Source organism: Scyliorhinus canicula, chromosome 13 (genome assembly GCF_902713615.1).
Source record: "Scyliorhinus canicula chromosome 13, sScyCan1.1, whole genome shotgun sequence".
NCBI classification, from domain to species: domain Eukaryota; kingdom Metazoa; phylum Chordata; class Chondrichthyes; order Carcharhiniformes; family Scyliorhinidae; genus Scyliorhinus; species Scyliorhinus canicula.
The window spans coordinates 146,569,743-146,592,175 of NC_052158.1; the positions used below are offsets into that span (position 1 = coordinate 146,569,743).

Sequence of the window (22,433 nt, forward strand, 5' to 3'; positions counted from 1 at the left end):
TGTCAAAGCTATGTAAATGGGATGGATTAAGTAACAGCAGGAGCCCTGTCACATTACAGAGCTGCTTCATGGAGAGGCTGTTGAACAATATGAAGGGGGATGTCAGTGCAAATCGGTTGGAAACTCACAGCTGTCGAGCAAATGGGACTTGAAGAAGGAGCGTTGGCTTCAGTTCCTCCTTTTGAAACTGAACCGTTAACAAAGAATTATTATTAACTCACTTTCTGCTCCTCTCTCTCTCTCTCTCTCTCTTTACCTTTAGTGGAATATGTTTGTTTAAACAGTGTTTTGTTAACTTAGAGCGAGGGGGGAGGGTGACTTGCTGGATAGATTTGCTGAACTTTCACTCTGCCGAACCATAAAGCATTAAGATCTCCCAGTGATACTGCCAGTCGGATTGTCGCACTCTTGATTAAATTGATTCAGTATTGGGACTTTTATTCCATTTCCCATCCTTACCCACTCACCGCTTTAAACAAAACCATTCAAAAGCGAGTAATGGAATTGACGGTTTCTTAGTTCCTTTGGATGTAGTTGTGCTTTGCAGCATTAGTGGCATCTGCATTAAACGCGTGGGTAAGATGGGTAGGTGGGGTGGCGGGGGTAGGGAGAATGGTCGTATAACGGTCATGGACTTGGTAATGCAGAACCCTCGGCTAATGCTCTGGGGACACCGGGTTTAAATCCGACCACGGAAGCTGGTGAAATTTAAATTCATTTGCTAAAATCTGAAAAATGAAAACTAGCCTCAGTAATGGTGACTGGGGTTGTCTTAAAAACCTATCTGGTTCACCCCCCCCCCCAAACCCGACAACTCCTGGAAAGGAAGAACATGAATACTCTAAGTTTTTGTTTTTGAGGCAACATGCGGGTTGCTTTTGTCCCTCTGATGCCCTTGGCTGTGAGCCAGATGCGACACGTGTCACTATTTGAGCTTATAATCATGCCAGCATAGAACATGACCTAATTCAATATTAGAGGTTGATCTGTAATGTATTGACTCAGTGAAGTGAAAATTAGGAAAGTAACAGACTATCCCCTCGTGTTCTGGGCTCCATCAGATTCATTTTCAGAGAGTATAAATAAGCTCCGAGGGATAGTTACTGACTCCTCCTTGAGTCTCCTGATGGTTTTTTTTTGTAAAATCCACATCTGGCCAGATTAATATTTTAAGATGCGTGTAGTTGCTGCTTGTGTTGAGTTGCTCCACAGCAGTCTGTTTCAGTATCATCCCAGACCCCACACGTGGCGGCACAGAAAGAATAATTAAGATGAGAAAGATTATATATAAATATCGATACATTTCATTCCGGTTTTCTACTTTTTTTCTCCCCATCATGACTCGTTTGTCAGTCCCAATACCCTTCCATCTGCACAAATGTGGACTTTCTTCTAGCACCCGTCCTTTGACTCCATAATCATGTATATGCTATCTCTACACCCCAGGGTCCTAAAAGAGATAGGTGAGGAAATTGTGGAGGCATTATTGGTGATCTTTCAGGAATCACTGGAGGCAGGAAGGGTCCCAGAGGACTGGAAGGTGGCTAATGTAACACCAATGTTTAAGAAGGGAGGGAGACAGAAGATGGGAAATTATAGGCTGGTTAGCCTGACTTCTGTCACTGGTAAGATTTTAGAGTCTGTTATTAAAGATGAGATCGCGAAGTACTCGGAAGTGCATGGTAAAATAGGCTGAGTCAGCACGGCTTTGTCAAAGGAGATCGTGTCTGATAAATCTGTTAGAGTTCTTTGAGGAGGTAACAAGGAAGTTAGACAAAGGAGAACCAGTGGACGTGATTTATTTAGATTTCCAGAAGGCCTTTGACAAGGTGCCGCGAAACAGTGAAACAAAGTACAATTGGGTGCCCATCTGGTTTCTGGAAGGCTGAAAGGTATAACAGGCATGCATAGTAATTCTGCAGTGTGATAAAGCTGTGTGCAATATGTATGACTTTTCATATATAATGCATAAATATACACACACGCACAGAGGCCTCACAGCACCAGGGACCTGGGTTCAATTCCGGCCTTGGGTCAGTGTCTGTGTGGAGTTTGCACGTTCTCCCCATTTCTGCGCGGGTTTCCTTCGGGTGCTCCAATTTCCTTCCACAATCCGGAGATGAGCAGGCTAAGTGTATTGGCCATGCTGAATTGCCCTCCGTGCCCCAAGATGTGCAGGTTAAGTGGTGTTATGGGAATAGGACGAGCGGATGGACCACTTTCAGAGGAGCGATACAGTCCTGATGGGCCAAATGGCCTCCTTCTGCACTGTAGGGATTCTATGATTCTATAACATTGTTATAGGTAGTTGCTATAATATAATGTCAACATTTCTGTCCTCATTTCAAATGTGAATTTTCATTTCAGCTCTGTTAATAGGGCGTGCCACGAGACAGACCTCGGTCTAGTAGTTGGCACGAGCTTAATCTTTAATGCCAACACTTGTGAATATCCTTTCCCCTGATTCAACAATCCTCTTGAAATTCATTGAAGTTTTCAACATTTGGAAAACATTTTGTGACTGACTTTTCATACTCTATCTGGGCACCTTACTGTGCTAAATCTGCTATTTAAATTGATTTTTCCATTTTTGGCATTCTAGTTTCAACTTTCCTCTCTTTGATCCTCACGCTTGCCCCGCAATTTACCAGCAATGTAATATTGTCAGCACATGGATCCATGCACTGCATGAACCGCATTTTATTTACATTAAAAAAAATTCCAATTAAGGGACAATTTAGCGTGGCCAATCCGTCTTCCCTACACATCTTTTGGGTTGTGGGGGTGAGACCCACGCAGACATGGGGAGAATATGCAAACTCCGCACGGACAGTGACTTGGGGCCAGGAGCGAAAACAGGACTTTGGTGCCCTGAGGCAGCAGTGCTAACCACTGCGCCACCATGCCACCCCCTAATTTTATGTTCTACTATTGTGTCTTCATTTTGTACAGAAATGTCATACAACTGCCTGATTATGTTCATAATGACCCAGTTTCAAATCTAAATTGCATTGTCAAGTTCTCCACCATTTAAATGCCTCAAATCTCCTTCCCCATCTCAGTTTAGAATGCATTCACCTATAATTTGTTTGGATCTTCCCTTGTTCATCCTTTGAAGTGAAGATGTGTCTGAGGTGTCCAGTCGGGTTCCAGTGGGTACATAGGTGATTGCTCTGGCAGATCAACATCCGGAAGGTTCTGCTGCTCATAGGCCAGGATGCCGCAGGCGATTGAGTTTTGGATGAGTTGGTGGCTCGGAATTTCTTGCGTTTTCTCTCTGCCTCTAATATGCACTTGCTTTTGAAGGGGGCCTCCTTTTTTACCCCCCCCCCCTCCGAACCAGCCCAATTCAGCTGTGACTGTCTCAACATAGTGTGGATGCATGACGTGCCAGCTCCGGCGAGCACCTCAATGCCTGGCATTTTGATCTGTCACCTGTTCTCCAGAAGCTTCAGTAGACCCGCAAGTGAAAATGGTTTAGCACCTTGGTATGGCGCTGGCACACAGTCCAAGTCCGGCATACATCGGGCACAGTGAGCAGGGCTAATGCGCTACAGACTTTCCGTTTGATGGGGAGATTTACTACTGTTCATTACCAGACTGATGTTTGAAGTCTGCTGAAAGCCCCGCTTGTTTTAACAATTCTTTCTCATTGTCAATGTAGCCAGCTCGAGAGGGGCCCATCTCAAGATAACTGTGTAACTGAGCGACGTGTGAAGCTGCACTGATAACCCTGCGTGCGTTTGCATCAAATGACCCATCTGCCTTCATGTTGTTATGCCAAGGCAGTTGGTTAAATTCAACATCTTGAGTTGCATAATTTTCCCCCCTACACAATCATCATAAGCAGTAACATTTATTAACTGTGTCGATGGGAAGGTTTGGTTTTAGGCAGTCATTGATATTGATGATACGTTTCCAGTTCCACAATGTTTAGGTTTATTCCTCTTTCCTTCAGAGATCAGTACATCACAAATGGCAGTGACTGAGCTCCCGCCCCACTTTGCATGTTGCACGTGTCTACAAGCCTTGAGCGGTATCCTCCATAAGTGCATGCATTGGACATCCTTGCAGGTGGTAGCAATGTTAGGATTGCGGTGGCTTGCCATCGCTGTAATAAAACGGCGGCATTGATTTGCTAAGCACAAGGAGGAGAAAACAGAAGCTTATTTTAACTTGCATGCATGTCATGTTGCAGGACGGGATGTTGGAGAGACATGAGTATTTGACCTGGATCCTTGATGTCCTAGAAAAGGTCAGACCAACAGACGATGAAGTCCTTAAGTTGCTGTTGCCGCTCATGCTCCAGGTAAGCAACTTGAGTATTTATCCTTTTTTTTTTAAATCATTTTTATACAGACATAACATATAGGTAGATAGAAATAAAGAAAGTAGAATAAAGGAAGAATGTGTGGCCCAACCAGTTTGGAGTTGGGGATTCTTTGCTCCAAATTACCTGCCTACCTCAATTGCTTTTGTAACGAATCCCCCAACAATAGTTGTTGTTTGAGCATTGCATAGAAACTGAAGAGTAAAGTTTTGAGATAAAATGTTCTCTGGTTGTGTTAAATTTCAGTTTAAAATGACAGAAATACATAGTTATGCTTTTTTGCAGTAGAAGGATAACATTTTGCCAATCAGTCAGAGGGTTTTCTGCAAAATCGAATATAACTTCAGTCGTGCCTCCCATGCTGCGATCTATAGACAGCTGCACTACTTACATTCGAGTGGGGCCAGGCTTTTTGTGTGGTGCGTCAAAAGCAATGTCAACTCCATTCAGAGAATGGGCGATGGTAAATTTCACCAGGCTGCGTGTTGCTGAAGCATGTGCTCCCGTCCCACATCAAAAACGTTGCAAAATATTTCTAGCAAGCCTCCATGGCAGTTTGCAGAATTGTGATGTCCTGTCGTGGGCTGATTACAAGCACTTCAGGGCTGGGTTTGAATCCAGTTCGGTGTATCAGGTTGAAAGGCCCCTCTCCACTCGGAGCTATTAGTTCTGTGTCTAACCGAGTTTGGGAGTTCAGTTCAAGTTCCAGTTTGGGAACTCATCGCCAATCTGTCCCTCATTTTTCAAACAATTGCCTGTCTTGAACTGATCAAAAATCCAGTGGTGACAATGGAAATGGAACTCAATGCCGACTTCTCAGTACTGCCGATCGTCACTGCAACAAACAGAAAAAAAGAATCCTAAATTTAGAATTCAATTTTTTTTACCTCTCCTGTTTTAAATAAGTCACTTAAAATTCTTTGAGTATCTGCATACTTGATTTAAAAATCTATATATTGACACACGGGTCCATCAGACATTTGTAGAGCCGGTGTCACTCTGCGCATGATTGACTGAAATATCATGCGTTGAACTGCTACAACTCACAGTTGGGCATGAGGGGAAGTAACTGATGGACAAATAAGTACGAACAAAGTTATGAAGAAATGCAAGGCAGTAAACAGCTGCCACTAGCTAGAGAGGCATAGGACCGGAACCAATTAAATTGCTCTGATCATTTCTTGAATAGTCGCTTCTGCTTCCGGCTTCTTTTCAGTAGCCAGATGACATCGTACTAAAGACAAGGTTTCTAATGTTATTGAGCACATCACAGAAGGAAGATCATCATCAGACTTACCCAGAGTCACCTTTGTGTGGTTCCGATAGGAAGTTTGTCTCTACTACCAAAGCCCGGGAACTGTGCAAACAGGGCTACCAATAATCAGGTGGAAGAATTGTTAATGAGCAGTGCAGGATCTTAACCAGGAATTGTAACCAGAATGCCAAACTCAATATCAAATTGGTTCATAAAGAAAAACCGAGATGAAAGAATGATGGGATTCAGGGTGCAATAGAAAGAGACGCAAAGAAAAAGTACAAAAAAATGACATTTAAATTATCTTTTCAATCTCGAGCAAGAATGAACAAGTTACATTTATCTAGTGTGTTTGATATAATTAATGTCCCAAGGCACTAGACAGGAGCAGAGTTGAATTTTGAGTAACGAGATTGAATCGAGTTGCCACTCGATGTAGCCGTATTACTATTATTGTTGCACACGTGGACTTCAGCCTCCACAATGTTTAAACATGAATGTGCCAGAACGTGCTGCAAACAACTAATGAACGGTGCATGCTGTTGGTTAGAGCAGGCCGGGTCTGCTACATTTCCGTGGACCACGGCAAGTTGCTGCAAGCAGGATATGGAAATGGTGCGCTGCCTTCGACAGGGTGTCTGGAAACAGGGCAAGCACCTGTGTGTCTCTTCGACAGCAACTTCCAGAGCTTTGCAATTAACTGTGCATCTGTGCTCGCCAGAAGTTGTTGTACAATCTGCGAATAAATGATGGTGAACACTATTGGCCTCTGTTTGCTTAAAAGTACATTCTGAGCCAAGGACCTTTATCAGTCTGATGGTCTAAAACTCCAAAAAGGAAATACGAGGTTGACCTCTTTCACAGTCTAATGCAACATTGTACAGTGAGTGTAGGTTTTGCAACAGGGAAGCTGTGGGATGCTCTGTAAGCTGCCAGTAGTGATGCCAGTTATTTAAAAAAAAAAGAAATTAGTACTTAAAGCCAAATTCTAATTCACTGATTGGATAAATGCATTTTCAGGTCACATTGCCTTTTGATCTCCCAACTATGGCAACATGGGTGGTGGTTTCAAAGTTCACCCTTCCCTAATGCTATTATTGAGCATTTCCCTTTCTCAAAAGTTGCCAATTCTGAATTTAAAATTCGTACACCCCTTCTGAGATTGAAGTCTTTGAACCCCTGCTCCTCGATGCTGCCTCAGAATTGACCATGTTAATCACGATGATAGTCTGTAATTGCACTCCAGATCTCAGTCTGAGCAGAGCCACAGGAGATCTATTTTTTTCCTTTTGCAAGCATTATCACCTGCTCCTCCGCGAACCTCCACATGGTATAATTATAGCAGGCAAACTCATTACAGCTTCCTAGGTGGGTATGACCTTTTGGATTTGTGGAATAGGCTGCAATTAGTTGATAGCTTTTGTATAGCGATCAAGCGGTGTATTTCTAGCAGGCCGCCACGCATCAGTCACAGTTATGAGAACTCATGGGCACTTGTCCCATTGCCTGTATAAATTGCAGTGTGGAAACGGTCAACTTTGTGCTTGTTTGTTGCTGCAATTGCCAATTGGATTTTCTCCTTTTTATATGAAACAAAAAATATGAAAAGGCTGAGATGTCACAATTATCATGAAACTGCTAGAATGTGTTTAGGACCCAGTGTTACTCCAGGGATGGGTCCGTAGATTATTAAACTGTTGGATAGACCCAGTACCAGAACATGCCCTTGCCATAGAGGATAACATTGACTGATTCTAATCTGCTGTATATTTTAAGAAAATAATCATTCTTGAGATGTGCGCGTCACTCGACCAGCATTCCCCATCCTTAGTTGTCCTGAGGAGATGGTGGTGGATTGCCTTCTTGAGCAGCTGGACCGATGTAACTGAGTGTCTCTCTGGATTCCTTCAGAAGGCAGTTAAGAGCCAATCATTCTGGGGTGGAACTGGAATCACACACGGGCCAGCATGGGTAAGAATGGCATGTCCCTGTCCCTAAAAGATATGAACGATCCACTTGTGTTTTTCTGACAATCCCACAACTTTGTAGACCCGTTTACCGACCCCAGAACTTTATTTCCACATTTGAGTTTTAAACAGTTTCAATTAACAAAACTACTGTGATGGGATTTGCACTAGCATTCTCTGAATTATTATTGTAAGCCTCCATATTTCTACTCCTGGTAACATGGGTGGCACGTTAGCACGGTGGATAGCGCTGTTGCTTCACAGCTGCAGGGTCCCAGGTTCGATTCCCGGCTTGGGTCACTGTCTGTGTGGAGTCTGCACATCCTCCCCGTGTCTGCGTGGGTTTCCTCTGGGTGCTCTGGTTTCCTCCCGCAAGTCCCGAAAGACGTGTTTGTGAGGTGAATTGGGCATTCTGAATCCTCCCTCTGTGTACCCGAACAGGCGCCGGAGTGTGGCGATTCGGGGCTTTTCACAGTAACTTCATTGCAGTGTTAATGTAAGCCTACTTATGACAATAAAGATTATTATTATTATTATAACCTTGACAACATACTTTCTATGTGTAGATTTGAGTACAAAGTAGGGCTGAGCCTTTTTAAATTTTGTTTTTTTTACTTGATTGTCTCACTTGATTCTTGGCTAGAGCTCGATCCAAGGCAGAAAGATTGGTCTAAACTAATAAAACTCGCCAAACCTCTTGTGGGTCATTGTAGTCATGACCTGCCCAATGATCGGTCCTCCCTTTATTTCTTTCTTGCAGTACTCTGAAGAGTTTGTGCAGTCGGCCTATCTGTCCCGTCGCCTTGCTTATTTCTGCGCCAGGAGGCTTTCTGTTCTACTGAGTGAAAATACTTCCAACATGGTTCCTGCACATTCACCTCACATGATCATTGGACCAAATAACGCTCCTCTGGCTGCTCCCAGCCCTGCTGCTCCTGCTGTGGTGATGAGTCCGGTGCAGTCGGCCTTCTCGGATTTCCATTCGTGTCCTCAGCATCGTCCTTTAGTTTATGGCCTGAGCTGCATGTTGCAGGTGAGTGATTCCTTTGTAGTTAGCAGGCCGTGTCGAAATCTCACGACTGTTGCCAATGTTATTTCTTTAAAAAAAAATTGCTTTTGAGACAAATAATTACATCTGTTGAGGACAACTGGTGAATGGAAAGGGGAAATTGCATTGAAGCTGTGGTTAAGTTTTTGCTGCCAACGCAAGGTGTTTTTTTTTCCAAAGGATGTGGGCGCCAATGGCGAAGCATTTATTGGCCATCCCTCGTTGGCTTTTGGAAAGGTGGCAATGAGCCACTTTGAGCTGTTGCTCCATGTGTGGTGAAGGTACATTCAGTGCTGTCAGGGAGGGAATTCAGAGGCTGTAATGCTAGTTTGCAGATGGCCACATCTCAATTAGATGGATATCTAATCCTCCCAGCCAGGAAAGAGTTCTGTGCAAATCCTATTGGGTAAACCTGTTTTGATTGTGTCAGAATAGTCACACAGTAACTATTTAACGATTTTTGGTCAGATTTGATCTGTGCACGTGGCCGACACTGACAAGGTTATAGCTATTGCTTCGGCCAGTGGAAAGTCTTCGTCTTGAACTTTTGTAGTCTTTTTGGTGGGCAACAATTGCTTTCATACGGAGTGGCTACCTAGACTACTTCAGGGGACTTTATGCTAACTACATATTGAACGATTGGAGTCATGTACAGACCTGGCAAGGTATCCTTTCCCTGAAGGCTACTAATTAATCATTGGATTTTTATGCAACAGTTTTTATCCTTTTCCTGATGTTAACCTATTAATGATCGGATTTATTGAATTCAGTTTTATTCCATGGCGTAATGGAAATTGAACTCTCAAATCCTGGTTGCTTTTCTGGTGCTGTTATTAAATACCCTACTTGTTAGGTTTTACTGAAGGGGCCCAGTGAACTCCTGAATGCTCCCTTGCTGAAATTTGCAGTGAGGCAATCGTCTTTTAATATATATTTTTATTCTCCTCCTTTTTCACATTTTCTCCCAAATTTACACCCAACAATAAACAATAATCAGTAACGAATGTAATGGCAATCCCCATATCAATAACAACAATCCCAGCCTCCTCCCAAACATTAGCCCGCATGTTAACATAATCAAATGAGAAAGAGGAATCCTGAATCACCCATACTCACCGTTAACCCATACAGTCGCCCTCCCCCATCCCTCCCAGCCCCTAACCCCCCTAATGTTTGGTGTGATCCAATTCTCAAAAGTGTTTTATGAATAACACCCATGAATTGTAGAATCCCTCCATCCTTTCCCTCAGTTCAAATTTGACCTTTTCAAGCGTCAAGAATTCCAGCAGGTCCCCCCGCCGCGCCAGGGCACAGGGTGGAGAGGTTGATCCCCACCTTAACAGGATCCGCCTTCAGGCGATCAGTAAGGCGAAGGCTACAACATCTGCCTCCGCGCCCGTTTCCAACCCCGGCTGGTCCAACACCACGAATATGGCCTCCCGAGGGCCCAAGTCCAGTTTCAAGTGCACCACCTTGGCAATTACCCTAAACACCTCCTTCCAGTAATCCTCCAGCTTTGGACAGGCCCAAAACATATGAACCCCACTGCGTAACGTTCACATACATCATCTACCCCCTCAAAGAGCCGGCTCATCTTGGCCTTTGTAAGATGCGCTCTATACGAAACCTTCAGCTGTATCAGCTCCAACCTCGCACACGAGATGGAACATTCACCCTCCAGAGCACCACATACACAGTGAGGCAATAGTAGTTACATTTCAACGTCCTGAAATATTGTGAAGCGATTTTTATTTCTCTGGGGGTTTTGGGGGTCTTAGTGAGAAAATTGGAAGCGTCCTGTCCTCGAGGAGGAATTCAATATTTGTACCAAACTGAGGAAGTGTGAGACTTTCTCTCTCAAGGGCTTCAGGCTGTGGTAGGACTGGATTCTGGGCTATACAGGATACTGAGTGGCGGCACAACTGCAGCCTCATGAATCCATAGAAGTTGGTGAATACTGTGTAATATATAATTATACAAGAGAATTGTCAATATGTGAGTTGCTAGTTGTTGGAAGGTTGGTTCAGTTTTCAGGCAGTTTCTTTCCCTTTCTCTCATTTATATGCGCATTCCTGCTCTGTCTTTCTGTCACTCTCAAATTTACCTCCTCTCCTCCTCCTTCCTTTCCTCTCTCTGAAAGGACTGACCCATTCTCAGCTGGCTTCTTAAAGGCACAGGTCGACAAACTGCCCGCAGTTGAGCATTTAACTTCCAAGAGGCCATTTAGATGCCTGAAGTGTGAAACAGGCCTGTAAAACAGGCACAGAGTTAGCGAGCTCTGATTCAGTAGCTCTTTGTAAAGTGTCATGATGACCATGAAACCATTGCCAATTGTCGTAAAATCCCACCTGGGTTGGGTAGTTTCCTTTGGGGAAGGAGATCTGCCGCCCTTACCTGGGCTGGCCTACATGTGACTTCAGATCCGCAGCAATGTGGTTGACTGGACTTGCATCACACTTGATAGTTTGCAGTCAACCATCTTGTATAAGCCACTCAGTTCGAGGGCTATTAGGGATGGACAACAAATGCTGGCTTTGCCTGTGATGCCCGCATCCGATGAAAGAGTTTGATGAATAATAAAACTCAACTTTAACTCTGAGTACTTGCTTCAACTCTAAAGAAGCTTCAAACTTTCCTTTTTTGCAAAGTTTTTTAAAAGAAGTTATAATCTGATGCAACATGTAGTTATCAGGGGCGGCATTCTCCCCTACCCGGTGGGGCGGCGGGTCCCGGCGTAGGGGAGTGGCGCCAACCACTCCAGCGTCGGGCCTCCCCAAAGGTCCGGAATTCTCCGCACCTTTGGGGGCTAGGCCCGCGCCGGAGCGGCTGGAGCACCACGCCGACTGGCACCAAAACCGGCACCAGCGGCCTTTCAGGCCCGGCGCCGGGGCTGGCCGAAAAGCCTTCGCCGGTTCGCTGGGGGATTCTCTTCTGCCTCCGCCATGGCGGAGGCCGTGGCGGCGGCGGAAGAGAAAGAGTGCCCCCACGGCACTGGCCCGCCCTCCAATAGGAGGGCACCGATCGTGGGCCTGGCCACTGTGGGGCACCCCCCGGGGTCCGATCACCCCGCGCCCCCTCCCCCCCCCCTCCCCCAGGACCCGGGGGCCCTGCTCGCGCCGCCGATCCCGCAGCCACCAGACGTGGTTCAAACCTCGGCGGCGGGAGAAGCCTCCCAGCGGCGGGATGGGCCGGAAAATCGCCGCAGGGGCCTCGCCGATCGGCGCGGACGTCACGCCGATCGGCGGGGTGTGATTCCCGCCCCCGCCAATTCCCGGGTGGCGGAGAATTTCTGCCTCGGCGGCCCCGGGCAATTCTCCGACCCTGCTGGGGGTCGGAGAATTTCGCCCCAGAACTGCAATGAAAGGAAATGATCTGCCGATGCAACAAGCCTGTGCTACGTTTTAGAGTTATGATAATTGGTTTAGCTCAGTGGGCTAGACAGCTGGTTTGTAATACAGAACAAGGCCAGCAGCACGGCGTTCAATTCCCGCACCAGCTTACCCGAACAGGCACCAGAATGAGGCGACTCGGCACTTTTCACAGTAACTTCATACTTTGTGACAATAAAAGATTATTATCATTATTATTATTATTATTATTAATTGTGTTCAAAAATTAAGCTTCTCCAGTTTAGTAGAGAAATCTCCAATGTTATTAGATTTCTATATCTTTTTCTTGTCCATGTTTGTTGACTTATCAGCAAATTGGTTTGCTGTTTGTGCTTTCAAAGGTTATCGCAAAGTTTAGAGGAGTGCGTTGTTTGTACCTGAAATGAAGAAACTTGAAGGCCTCCATTCTGGGATCCTGTTGGGGAGGAATTATGACATAAATCCAATGTAGACCTGTAAGGAAACACGTAGAGGATAACCCGAAAAATAAATTTTCTATTCCCTGAGAGAGGTCTTGCACACGTTGAGTATACGGCATGTGACTAAGATGCGGGAATGTTGGGCGAAGGAAATGAGATAGAACGTGTGCAAGGACAGTAGTAGGCAGATGAGAAAGGCAGCTTAATGTTTTGGGCACGAGGGACAGGTTGTGTTTTAAATGTTTTGCCTATCAGCCTCCTTTTTAGAGTGTTGGACGTTGCTCGATGGGTAGTAGCACCAGAAAGTTTCAGGTGCAAACCCCACTTCAGAGACTGAGCATAAAATCTTGACTCTCAACTGAAGGAGCCTTTCAGGAGGCGAGCTTCAAACGAGGTCCCGAACCTCCTCTTGGCTGCCGAGCACCCATCGTCCGGGCCTATATTTATTCCTCACCCAGCTGCAGTTTAAAAAAAAAAAAAAGATTTTCTGGCTGTTAGCAAGTTGCTATTTGTGGGACCTTGATGTGTATAAATTCCTGTTGCATTTCCCACATTATTTTGAAAAACTCTTCCATGGGATGTGGGCCAACATTTGTTGTCCATCCCTAATTGCCCTTGAACTGAGTGGCTTGCTCGGCTATTTCAGAGGCAGTTTTCAGCCAACCACATGGCAGATCCAGACCAGGTAAAGACGGCCGATGTCCTTCCCAAAGGACATTAGTGAACCAGATGTATTTTTGCGACAATCGATAATAGTTTCATGGCATCTTTACTGAGATAAACTATACATTCCAGAGTTTTTATTTATATTGATTTTAAATTCTACCAGCTGCAATGGTAGGATTTGAACCATGTCTCAGGGCATTTGCCTAGGTCCATGGATTATTAATCTTGTGACGTTACCACTACGCCATCACCTCCCCACAGACTGTACTTCGAGAGGAACTAATTAGTTGTCATGTGCTTTGTGATGCCCTGAGCTTGTGTAAAGTGTGATTATCAGTCCAGGTCCTTTATTTTCTGTTCTTGCACCTTGATCAGTCACGAATTTCCAGCATGCTCTCTCTTTCAAGCAAGCTGTTGTTGTGATTTGAGATATGGAAGGAATTTCAGAAGTGTGGAGCCGTGGTCCCATTGGCAAATTAAATATTTACGCATCTCCTAACTTTGTTTTATCCTGGGTCTGTTTTAAAGTGTTTGGCGGCCACGTTCAAGGTCGGATGTCAGCTTTTTTTTGTTTAAGCAAATATTTAGTTGCTTTGACAGTGATAACTTGATATGGCAGGAGTTTGGCTTAGTGTCGCTTGGGTCTGGTTTCGACTTGCGCCAGTTTAACAGGGCATTGCTCCTGCGTTTTGTTTACAAATGTGGCCTCAAGCATATATTTTGAAATGTGCAGCAAAGTTTTTTCAACAAGTTTTTTAGAATTAGAATTAGAACAGTACAGCACAGAACAGGCCCTTCGGCCCTCAATGTTGTGCCGAGCAATGATCACCCTACCCAAGCCCACGCATCCACCCTATACCAGTAACCCAACAACCCCCATTAACATTATTTTTTAGGACACTAAGGGCAATTTAGCCTGGCCAATCCACCTAACCCGCACATCTTTGGACTGTGGGAGGAAACCGGAGCACCCGGAGGAAACCCACGCACACACGGGGAGGACGTGCAGACTCCACACAGACAGTGCCCCAGCCGGGAATCGAACCTGGGACCCTGGAGCTGTGAAGCATTGATGCTAACCACCATGCTACCATGCTGCCCAAGTGTGACTTAAAAAGAAATTATTTCGTGGGATGTGGGTGTCATTTGGCAAGGCCCACATCCCTAATTGCCCTTCAGCTGAGTGCCTCGCTGGGCCATTTTGGAGGGCGGTTAAAAGCCAACAACATGGCTGTGGATCTGGAGTCACATGTAGGCCAGCCCAGGTTAGGATGGCAGATTTCCTTCCCTAAAGGGCATTAGTGAACCAGATGGGTTTTCGTAGCAATCGATGAGAGTTTCCATGGTCATCGTTACCCGATAAGCTTCCAATTCCAAATTTCTACCATCTGGAGTCTGTCACGGTGAAGAGCCACTCTCAACAGTCCCAAATCGGTGAAGCAATAGATCGAGGCCAGCTGCTTCCTCCATGTAACAGGACTTTGAGGGATGTTGTTGGAGGGTTAGTCAGCTTGGTTGCTTGGCCACATCTCCTACTCAGAGTAGCAATGAAGTTGTTGAATGCAGTGAACGATGGTGCATGAAGCGGTGGAGGCAAGATACAACTAGCTGCTCTTTTAAAACAAAGAAAATGTATTACATCCCTGTCCCATGTGGCGATTGTAACCTTCTGCAAACATACTGACAGCAACTACGGTAATTAGGACAACTTGCACTTATATCGCACCTTTAATGTAGCAAGGAGGTCCTGTGGCGCTGTGGGTAGTGTCCCTGCTTCTGAGCCTGAAGCTGCGGGTTTGAGTCCCACCCCAGGACTTGACGGCCAAGGGAAAGGTGTGTTCATAACGCGCCCATTGTGTCAACCTGCAAATCCTTCCAAACACGCCAGTGGCTGACGGTAAGAGTGGGGGAGACTCCTGGTCAGCCCATGCTTGATGTGGAGTGGCGCCCCTCAAGCTATAAGACTCTGGTGACAGATGAACAACTTGTTCTGGGAATTACTATCAACGGAAACAGACAAAAGTTTGCCTTGGTGCACCACTAGGTGCAGGAGGAGAGTTGGAATTGAATGAAACAAAACATCCAAGGCACTTCACCAAGAGCATTATCAAAAAGAGGAGATAGTAACCCAGGTTTGATCAAATAGGAAGATGTTAAGAGGCATCATAAAAATAGGAGAGACAAGAAGCAGAAAATTAAGGGAGGGAATTTGAGAGCTTAGGTCCCTCTCAGCTGAAGGCACAGCTCCCAATGCAGGAGCAATGTCCGGATCCCCTTATTCCAGGGAGTCAAATAAATTTTGGCTTCCCACCTTCGTCAAAATGTCATCACTGGTTGGAGTCATATTTGGCACTAAGGAAGATGGTTGTGGCTGTTGGAGGTCAGTCATCTCCGTGCCTGGACATCACTGTCTGAGTTCCTCCGGGTAGTGCCCTCAGCCCAACCATCTTCAGCTGCTTCATCAATGACATGAGGTCAGATGTGGGGATGTTTGCGGATGACTGCACAATGTTCAGCACCATTCACAACTCCTCAGATAATGAAGCAGTCCATGCACAAATGCAGCAAGACCTGGATAGTATCCAGGCTTGGGCTGACAAATGGCAAGTAACAGTCGTGGCACACAAGCGCCAGGCAATGATCAGCTTCAATAAGAGAGAATCAAATCATTGCTCCTTGACATTCAATGGCATTACCATCACTGAATCCCCCACTATCAACATCCTGGGGGTTGCCATTGACCAGAAACTGAACTGGACTAGCCATATAAACATTGTAGCTACAAGAGCAAGTCAGAGGCTAGAAATCCTGTGGTGAGTAACTCACCCCCTGACTCCCCAAAGCCTGTCCACCACCAAGTCAGGAGTGTAATGGAATACTCTCCACTTGCCTGGATGAGTGCAGCTCCAGCAACACTCAAGAAGCTCGACCCATCCAGGACCAAGCAGCTCTGCTTGATTAGCACCCCTTCCACAAACATTCACTCCCTCCACCACCAACGCACAATAGCAGCCGTGTGTACCATCTGCAAGATGCACTGCAGGAACTCACCAAAGTTCCTTAGACAGCACCTTCCGAACCCACAACAGTACCATCCAGAAGGACAAGGGCAACAGATACATGGAAACACCACCACCTGGAAGCTCCCCTCCAAGTCACTCACCATCGTGACTTGGAAATGCATTGCCGTTTCTTCACTGTCGCTGGGTCCAAATCCAGGAACACCCCCCCCCCTAACAACACTGTGTATGTACCAACACCACATGAATTGCAGTGGTTCAAGAAGGCAGCTCACCACCGTTTTCTGAAGGGCAACTAGAGATGGGCAACAAATGCTGGCCTAGCCAACGTTACCCACATCCCGTAAAAATGAATAAATAAAAAAGACATGGTCCCACTTTCTAATTTTCTTGTGCTTTGGATTTGGCCTGACTATTTCCAAAATATCACCAGTGTCAGGATGCGCAAGCGGTCAGAATTGGAGGAGTGCAATGATCATGGAGAGCTGGAGAAGAGAACAGTGAGATGGGGGCCAAGGATGGATTTGGAAAGGAGGATGAGTATTTTAAAATCAACGTGTTGCGCGATTGGGAGCAAAAGTAGGCACAGGGGTGAAGGGTGAGTGGGGTTTGATGTCAGATAGGCTATGGACAGCAGGGTTTTTGTTTACTGCAGTTTACAGGGAGAAAAGATTCTCCCTTGTAAAAGGATGAGTGCGAGAGGGCACAGATTTAAAGTGACTTGCAAAAGAAGCAAATGTGATGTGAGAAAAATCTCTCGCACAATGAATAATTTGGGTCTGAAATGCACTGCCTGGAAGTGTGGTGGAGGCAGGGTCAATCGGGGCATTGAAGAGGACATCAGATGATTACCCGTCGCGCAACAATTCACAGGGTTGCGGGGAAAAGGCAGGGGAGCGGCACAAAGCCATAATGCTAGTATGGAGAGCCGGTGCAGACACGATGGGCCGAATGCTCACCTCCTGCACCATAGCGATTCGGTGAAGAAATGTGATAGCTGGTGCATTGGAAGAGCCAGAAACATGAAGGACATGAATCAGGGATGCTGAATGTAAATGCAATGGATAGACTTGTGCAGTAGAACTCCAAAATGTTTTGTGGTCTAAAGGGGCTTTTGGTTACTGTCGAGAGATCTTTTTGAAACCCTCAGGGCAAACCCAGAGCACAAAACAATTAGGAAGTGGGAGCATGTCTGAATAAAGCTTTGATCAAAGTACCCCAAAATTAACATGGCTCCCTGGAATGAGGTAGTCCGGAATGGAACCGGAATGGGCGCAGAGTCACCAACAAATTGTTCTGTCGGGGAAAGCAAGTGAAGAGCCAAAGTTCATAGGTCACCACACCACCAAGAGTGTAATAAATCAAGATGTAATAACCTAACAATGTAAAGGTTCAGTTTTAAAAGCCTGAAGATGATGGGAAGAACGCTGCTTAACTTTCATAGCTTCAAGATGTTCCAGATGCATCGCAGTCACTGAAGCACTTTGAAAGAGTAATCACTGTTATATTGTCGAGCAACTGTGCAAACCAAGGTGAAATAAATCTCTCTTTTTTGATGGGATGTGGGCATCGCTGGCTGGGCCAGCATTTGTTGCCCATCCCTAATTGCCCTAGAATTGAGTGGTTTGCGAGGCCATTTCAGAGTCGACCACATTGTTGAGGGGCTGGAGTCACATGTAGGCAGACCAGGTGAGGATGGCCGATTTGCTTCCCTAAAGGTCATTAGTGACCCAGATGGGTTTTTGCCGCAATTGATGATAGTTTCCTGGCCACCATTATTGAGACGAGCTTTCAATTCCAGATTTTATGAATTGAATTTAAATTTTAACAGCTGCCGTGGGTGGGATTTGAACCCATGTCTCCAGGGCATTAGCCCAGGGACTCTGAATTGCTTGTTCAGTGACATTACCACTATGCCACTGTCTCCCTGTGATGTTGGCCAGGATACTGAGGGAATTACGTGTCCCTCACACTTGTGCCAAGGGGCCATTTGCATTAATCTGAGCGGTCAGGCAGGATCTCATTTAATGTCTCATCAGAAAGTTGGTACTTTCAAAAGTGCAGCATTCCCCGAAGCATTGCATAAAAGTGTCAGCCTGGAGAGTGTGATCAGATCCCTGGAGTGAGTCTCAAACCCAGGACTCCTCTCTCTCTCTCTCTCTCTCTCTCAGAGGCAAGAGTGTTGCCTCTGAGGCCAGGATCCAGGTTGAGTTGGAGTGGAAGGTACTGTGTCTAAACCCATTGTAGTGATGGTTATTTTTTAATGATTCATTAATGGGATGTGGGCATTGCTGGCTAGGTCAGCATTTATTGCCCATCCCTAGTTGCCCTTCAGAAGGTGGTGAGTTGCCTTCTCGAACTGCTGCAGCCCCTGAGGTGTAGGTACACCCACCGTGCTGTTAGGGAGGACGTTCCAGGATGTTGCCCCAGCGACAGTGAAGAAACAGCAATATATTTCCAAGTCAGGATGGTGAGTGACTTGGAGGGGAACCTCCAAGTAGTGGGGTTCCCAGGTATCTGCTGCCCTTGTCCTGCCACATGGTAGCGGCCATGGGTTTGGAATGTACTCTCTAAGGAACCTGGGTGAGTTACTTGTCGTAGGATTCCTAGTCTTTGACCTGCCCTGGTAGCCACAGGTAGATGGAAGATTGCGCAGAATCAGTAGAAGTTGTAAGATTTTTGATTGTTTTAACGGGAGGAAATGTATCCTCTCCGATCAGCAAGACAAAAACTCTTGGAAGAGTTCAGCACTGTAAAGAAAGTGGAGGTGGGAGGAGGAATGATTAACGGTGCTGAAGTGATTTGTATTCGCATAATTTTCAACTTTCCTCAACCAAAAAGAAGAAAAAGAGGCATCCAATGTCAGCCGGCGATTGCAATTCTATCCTCTAAAACTCTAATCCTCCCTTGTGCCAAATTGATAAATGCCCATTTCAAAATGCCTTGAAAATTCCCTTTTTCTTTCCTTCTCCAATTGTAATTCCCTCCCCTTTTCTTCTGTGAAGCACGTTGCAATGGTTTGCACTACATGAATGAAAATTGTTGCTGGTGGCGGCACGATGGCACAGTGGTTAGCACTGTTGCTCCACAGTGGCAGGGTCCCAGGTTCGATTCCCTGCTGGGTCACTGTCTGTGCGGAGTCTGCACGTTCTCCCCGTGTCTGCGTGGGTTTCCCCCGGGCACACCGGTTTCCTCCCACAAGTTCCGAAAGATGTATTTGTTAGGTAATTTGGACATTCGTTGTACCCGAACAGGCGCATAGGGGATTTTCACAGTAACTTCATTTGAGTGTTAATGTAAGCCTACTTGTGACACTAATAAAGATTATTATTATTATTGAATCCGTGCTGCAGGTGCCAGCAGGGAAGTGAGGAATTGCGCCGGAAGTGCTCCTTAGATCCATTTTCCTTCCACGTGCTTAACCTCCGGCAGTGGCTCTGCTGGGATAGGCGAGAGAATCAACCTTCTTTGTCTCTTTAGGTTGGGCTCCGCAGCTGAGTGGGCAATGTCCCGCAGCTCTCTGGCTGGCCACCAGGGGGAGGGGTGTGTGAAAGAGTCAATCTCCCGTATAAAGAACCGTTTGATCCTTTAGAGCTCATCTTTGTTTCAGTTCCTTTGTAATAACAGGCGAATGCCTTTTGAATGACTCTTCTGCTCCTGTCACAACTGACTCTTTTTGGTAGATTGTTGAGAGAGCTAAATGTTGACCTAAATAAATTCTTGTCAACGTTTGTTTTCATTTGCTTTCCATTTGTTTATCATGTACCCTGTTTCCCAACTTCGATATGAGTTTTGATGTGGTTTTCCAGATTTATAGGAACTATGCTATCCCTCTTTAATTCTCTCCCTCTTTTCTTTCCTTTTGGCCTTTCATGTAGCTCATCCATTTATGCTTGACACGTAAATAAAGCAGAAAATGCTGGTTCAACCCAACGGGTCTGGCAGCATCTGTGGAGAGAGAAACGGAGCTAACGCTTCGAGTCCATTAGGTTCTCCTTCAGAGCTAAAGAGTGGGGGAAATGTAATGGATTTTATGCTGTTAGAGAGAGGTGCTGGGGCAGGTGGAGCATTCTACCCCCGTGACCCCCCTCCCCCACCCATCCACCTAACCGCCACATCTTTCGACTGTGGAAGGGAACTGGAGTACCCGGAGGAAATCCACGCGGAGACGGGGAGAATGTGCAAATTCCATACAGTCAGTCACCCGAGGCTGGATTCGAGCCCTGGTCCCTGGCGCTGTGAGGCAGCAGTGCTAACCACGGTGCCAACCACGGCGCCAGTGTGCCGCCCAAAGGCGGAATGGTAGCAAATAAATTGCTCACTTGGGAGAGCCGATGCAGACGCGGTGCGTTGAATGGGCACCTTCTGCACCATAATAAGTTTGCAACACAAGAGTGTTTGAAATAACACTTGGAAAATGGGCGCAAGGAAAACTCAAGATGGCATGGATGGATGGATACTATCAGAACATGTCTATAGGACAGGCAGCGAGGACAGCGGAGAACAGAAATCGATGGAGAAAGATTGTTCACAGTGCAGCCAACTCTCAGAACTGGTATGGATGAAAGACCAGGACTAGATCAGACAGGGAAAGGAGCAAACTGTTGAGGTGTGCTGTATGTTTATGGTATGGAGGATAGAGATCATTGAAAAACCGAAGGCCTTACTGGAGAGTTACATCACTTTGCTGGAGTTGCATTTTTTTTGCCACAAAAATTGATTGAGAAGCTAGATTAATTTGTGGAAATTTAGTTGGTGTGGAATCTTATTTTCCTATGCTCCAGATGATTTACTTTGTAAGGCTAGTAAAGTAAAGAAATGTCACCATAGTCCCAGATGACTACTTTTCCCTATGAGGGGGAGAGCTGACTGGTGGCGACTTAACCTGAGGATCACCACACCTCAGGCAAGAGGTGAGGTTGAGAAGGCTTCGTGAATAACCTCAACCGGTACGGGAATTGAACCCGCGCTGCTGGCCTTGCTCTGCATCATGAATCAGCTGTTCAGCCAACAGAGCTGGTCAGGCAGCATCTATGGAGAGTTAAGTCTCTGGTGTGTAGCCATCTAGCCATCTTTGCTCATGGGAAAAGAGCCTAGGGATGCTGGGTGTGCCATCCCAGTGCTCGCCTGGGGGGGGGGGGGGGGGGGGGGGGGGAGGAAACCCTAGCCCCTTCCCATCTGCTCCACCGACCACCCATAACCGCCACAGGCTGCCGAGACCTCTGGCCATGCGGCTGAAGGCTATTGCTAATAGAAAATTCCCAGGGGATGGGACACAGCTCCGGGGACATGTCCATGGCCGGAGAGTGAGTGAGTGCTCTATGGGGCAAGGGGGGATTTCTGGAGAGACGGGCAAAGGGTTCGGAGGTCAGCCCGCATCATGGAAGAAAGTGACAGAGGCGTCATACTGGTTGTGCACAAATGTTTTTAATATGTTGCAGGTGTCGTACAGTTCCCCACTCCCAATGGTGCAGCCCCATTCTCCGCCCCCTCCCCTGGTGCTCTTCGTGATCCACAACATTCTTAGACTTCCTAGCTCTACCGCTACGTCTGGGTGTCTCCTCAGGATGCACACCTGAGCTGGAGACAGCCAGCTGCATACTTCTCCCCATGCCTTCGATGCCCCTGGTGGGCATCCACTGGGGGACACTTGGGCTGGAAGGCCCTGACACACTTGTGGACGGCACATGCACAGCCGTGCCGCCCTGTCCCGTGTGCTGACCTCGAGACGTGGCCTCATCAGATTGCTGGAACTCAGGGGAGCTGATGGCCACCCTCACCACTCCATGGGATGGGTCCCCGGAGGTTGGTGATCAGCGTCACCTCCTCCCGGTTGATGCCCATAGGGCCCTGGGCTTCTCCTTCGAGCCCTAGCTGCCCCTGCATCACCTGGCTCTGCCAGTCCTTGCGACTCCCCGATGACTGCTTGAAGGAGTCAACACCCTCAGTGATGCTCCCCTGTGATTGGGCCATGCCCTGCAGTGACCCGGTAATATCCACCCGCGACTGGGACAAGCTCTGCAGTGCCTCGGCCATGCCCATCTGAGAGCGGGACATGTTCCACAGCACCTCATCAAGGTCAGCCTCGTACTGGGTCGCATCCCCCAGAGAGTCGAACATTTGTCCGAGACCCTCAGCCATGGTCGTTACCGACTGCGTGACGCCTCGGACACCTTCACTAATGGTGTCGTGCACCAGGCTCCCCATTGCAATCGGCACCCTAGCAGTGTTGGCCTCAGTGCCACGCATTGCTGGCGACGCCTTATGTGCCCGTAGCCTCTGGGACTCCTCTAACCGGCTATGGACCTGCTGGAGTGTTACTTACATCTGAATGTCCTG

The 22,433-nt window shown here is 46.7% G+C and overlaps 1 protein-coding gene across 3 annotated transcripts in view; it reads left to right on the plus strand.

The window, feature by feature from the left end:
• Positions 1 to 22,433, plus strand: part of LOC119975763 (mediator of RNA polymerase II transcription subunit 12-like protein) — a 640,706-nt gene that overhangs the window by 85,341 nt on the left and 532,932 nt on the right. For all 3 annotated transcript variants that reach the window (XM_038815591.1, XM_038815593.1, XM_038815592.1), the window contains exons 7-8: positions 4,199 to 4,309; positions 8,313 to 8,585. In XM_038815591.1, the coding sequence (XP_038671519.1) occupies positions 4,199 to 4,309; positions 8,313 to 8,585 (384 nt within the window). The remainder of the gene's footprint in view (positions 1 to 4,198; positions 4,310 to 8,312; positions 8,586 to 22,433) is intronic.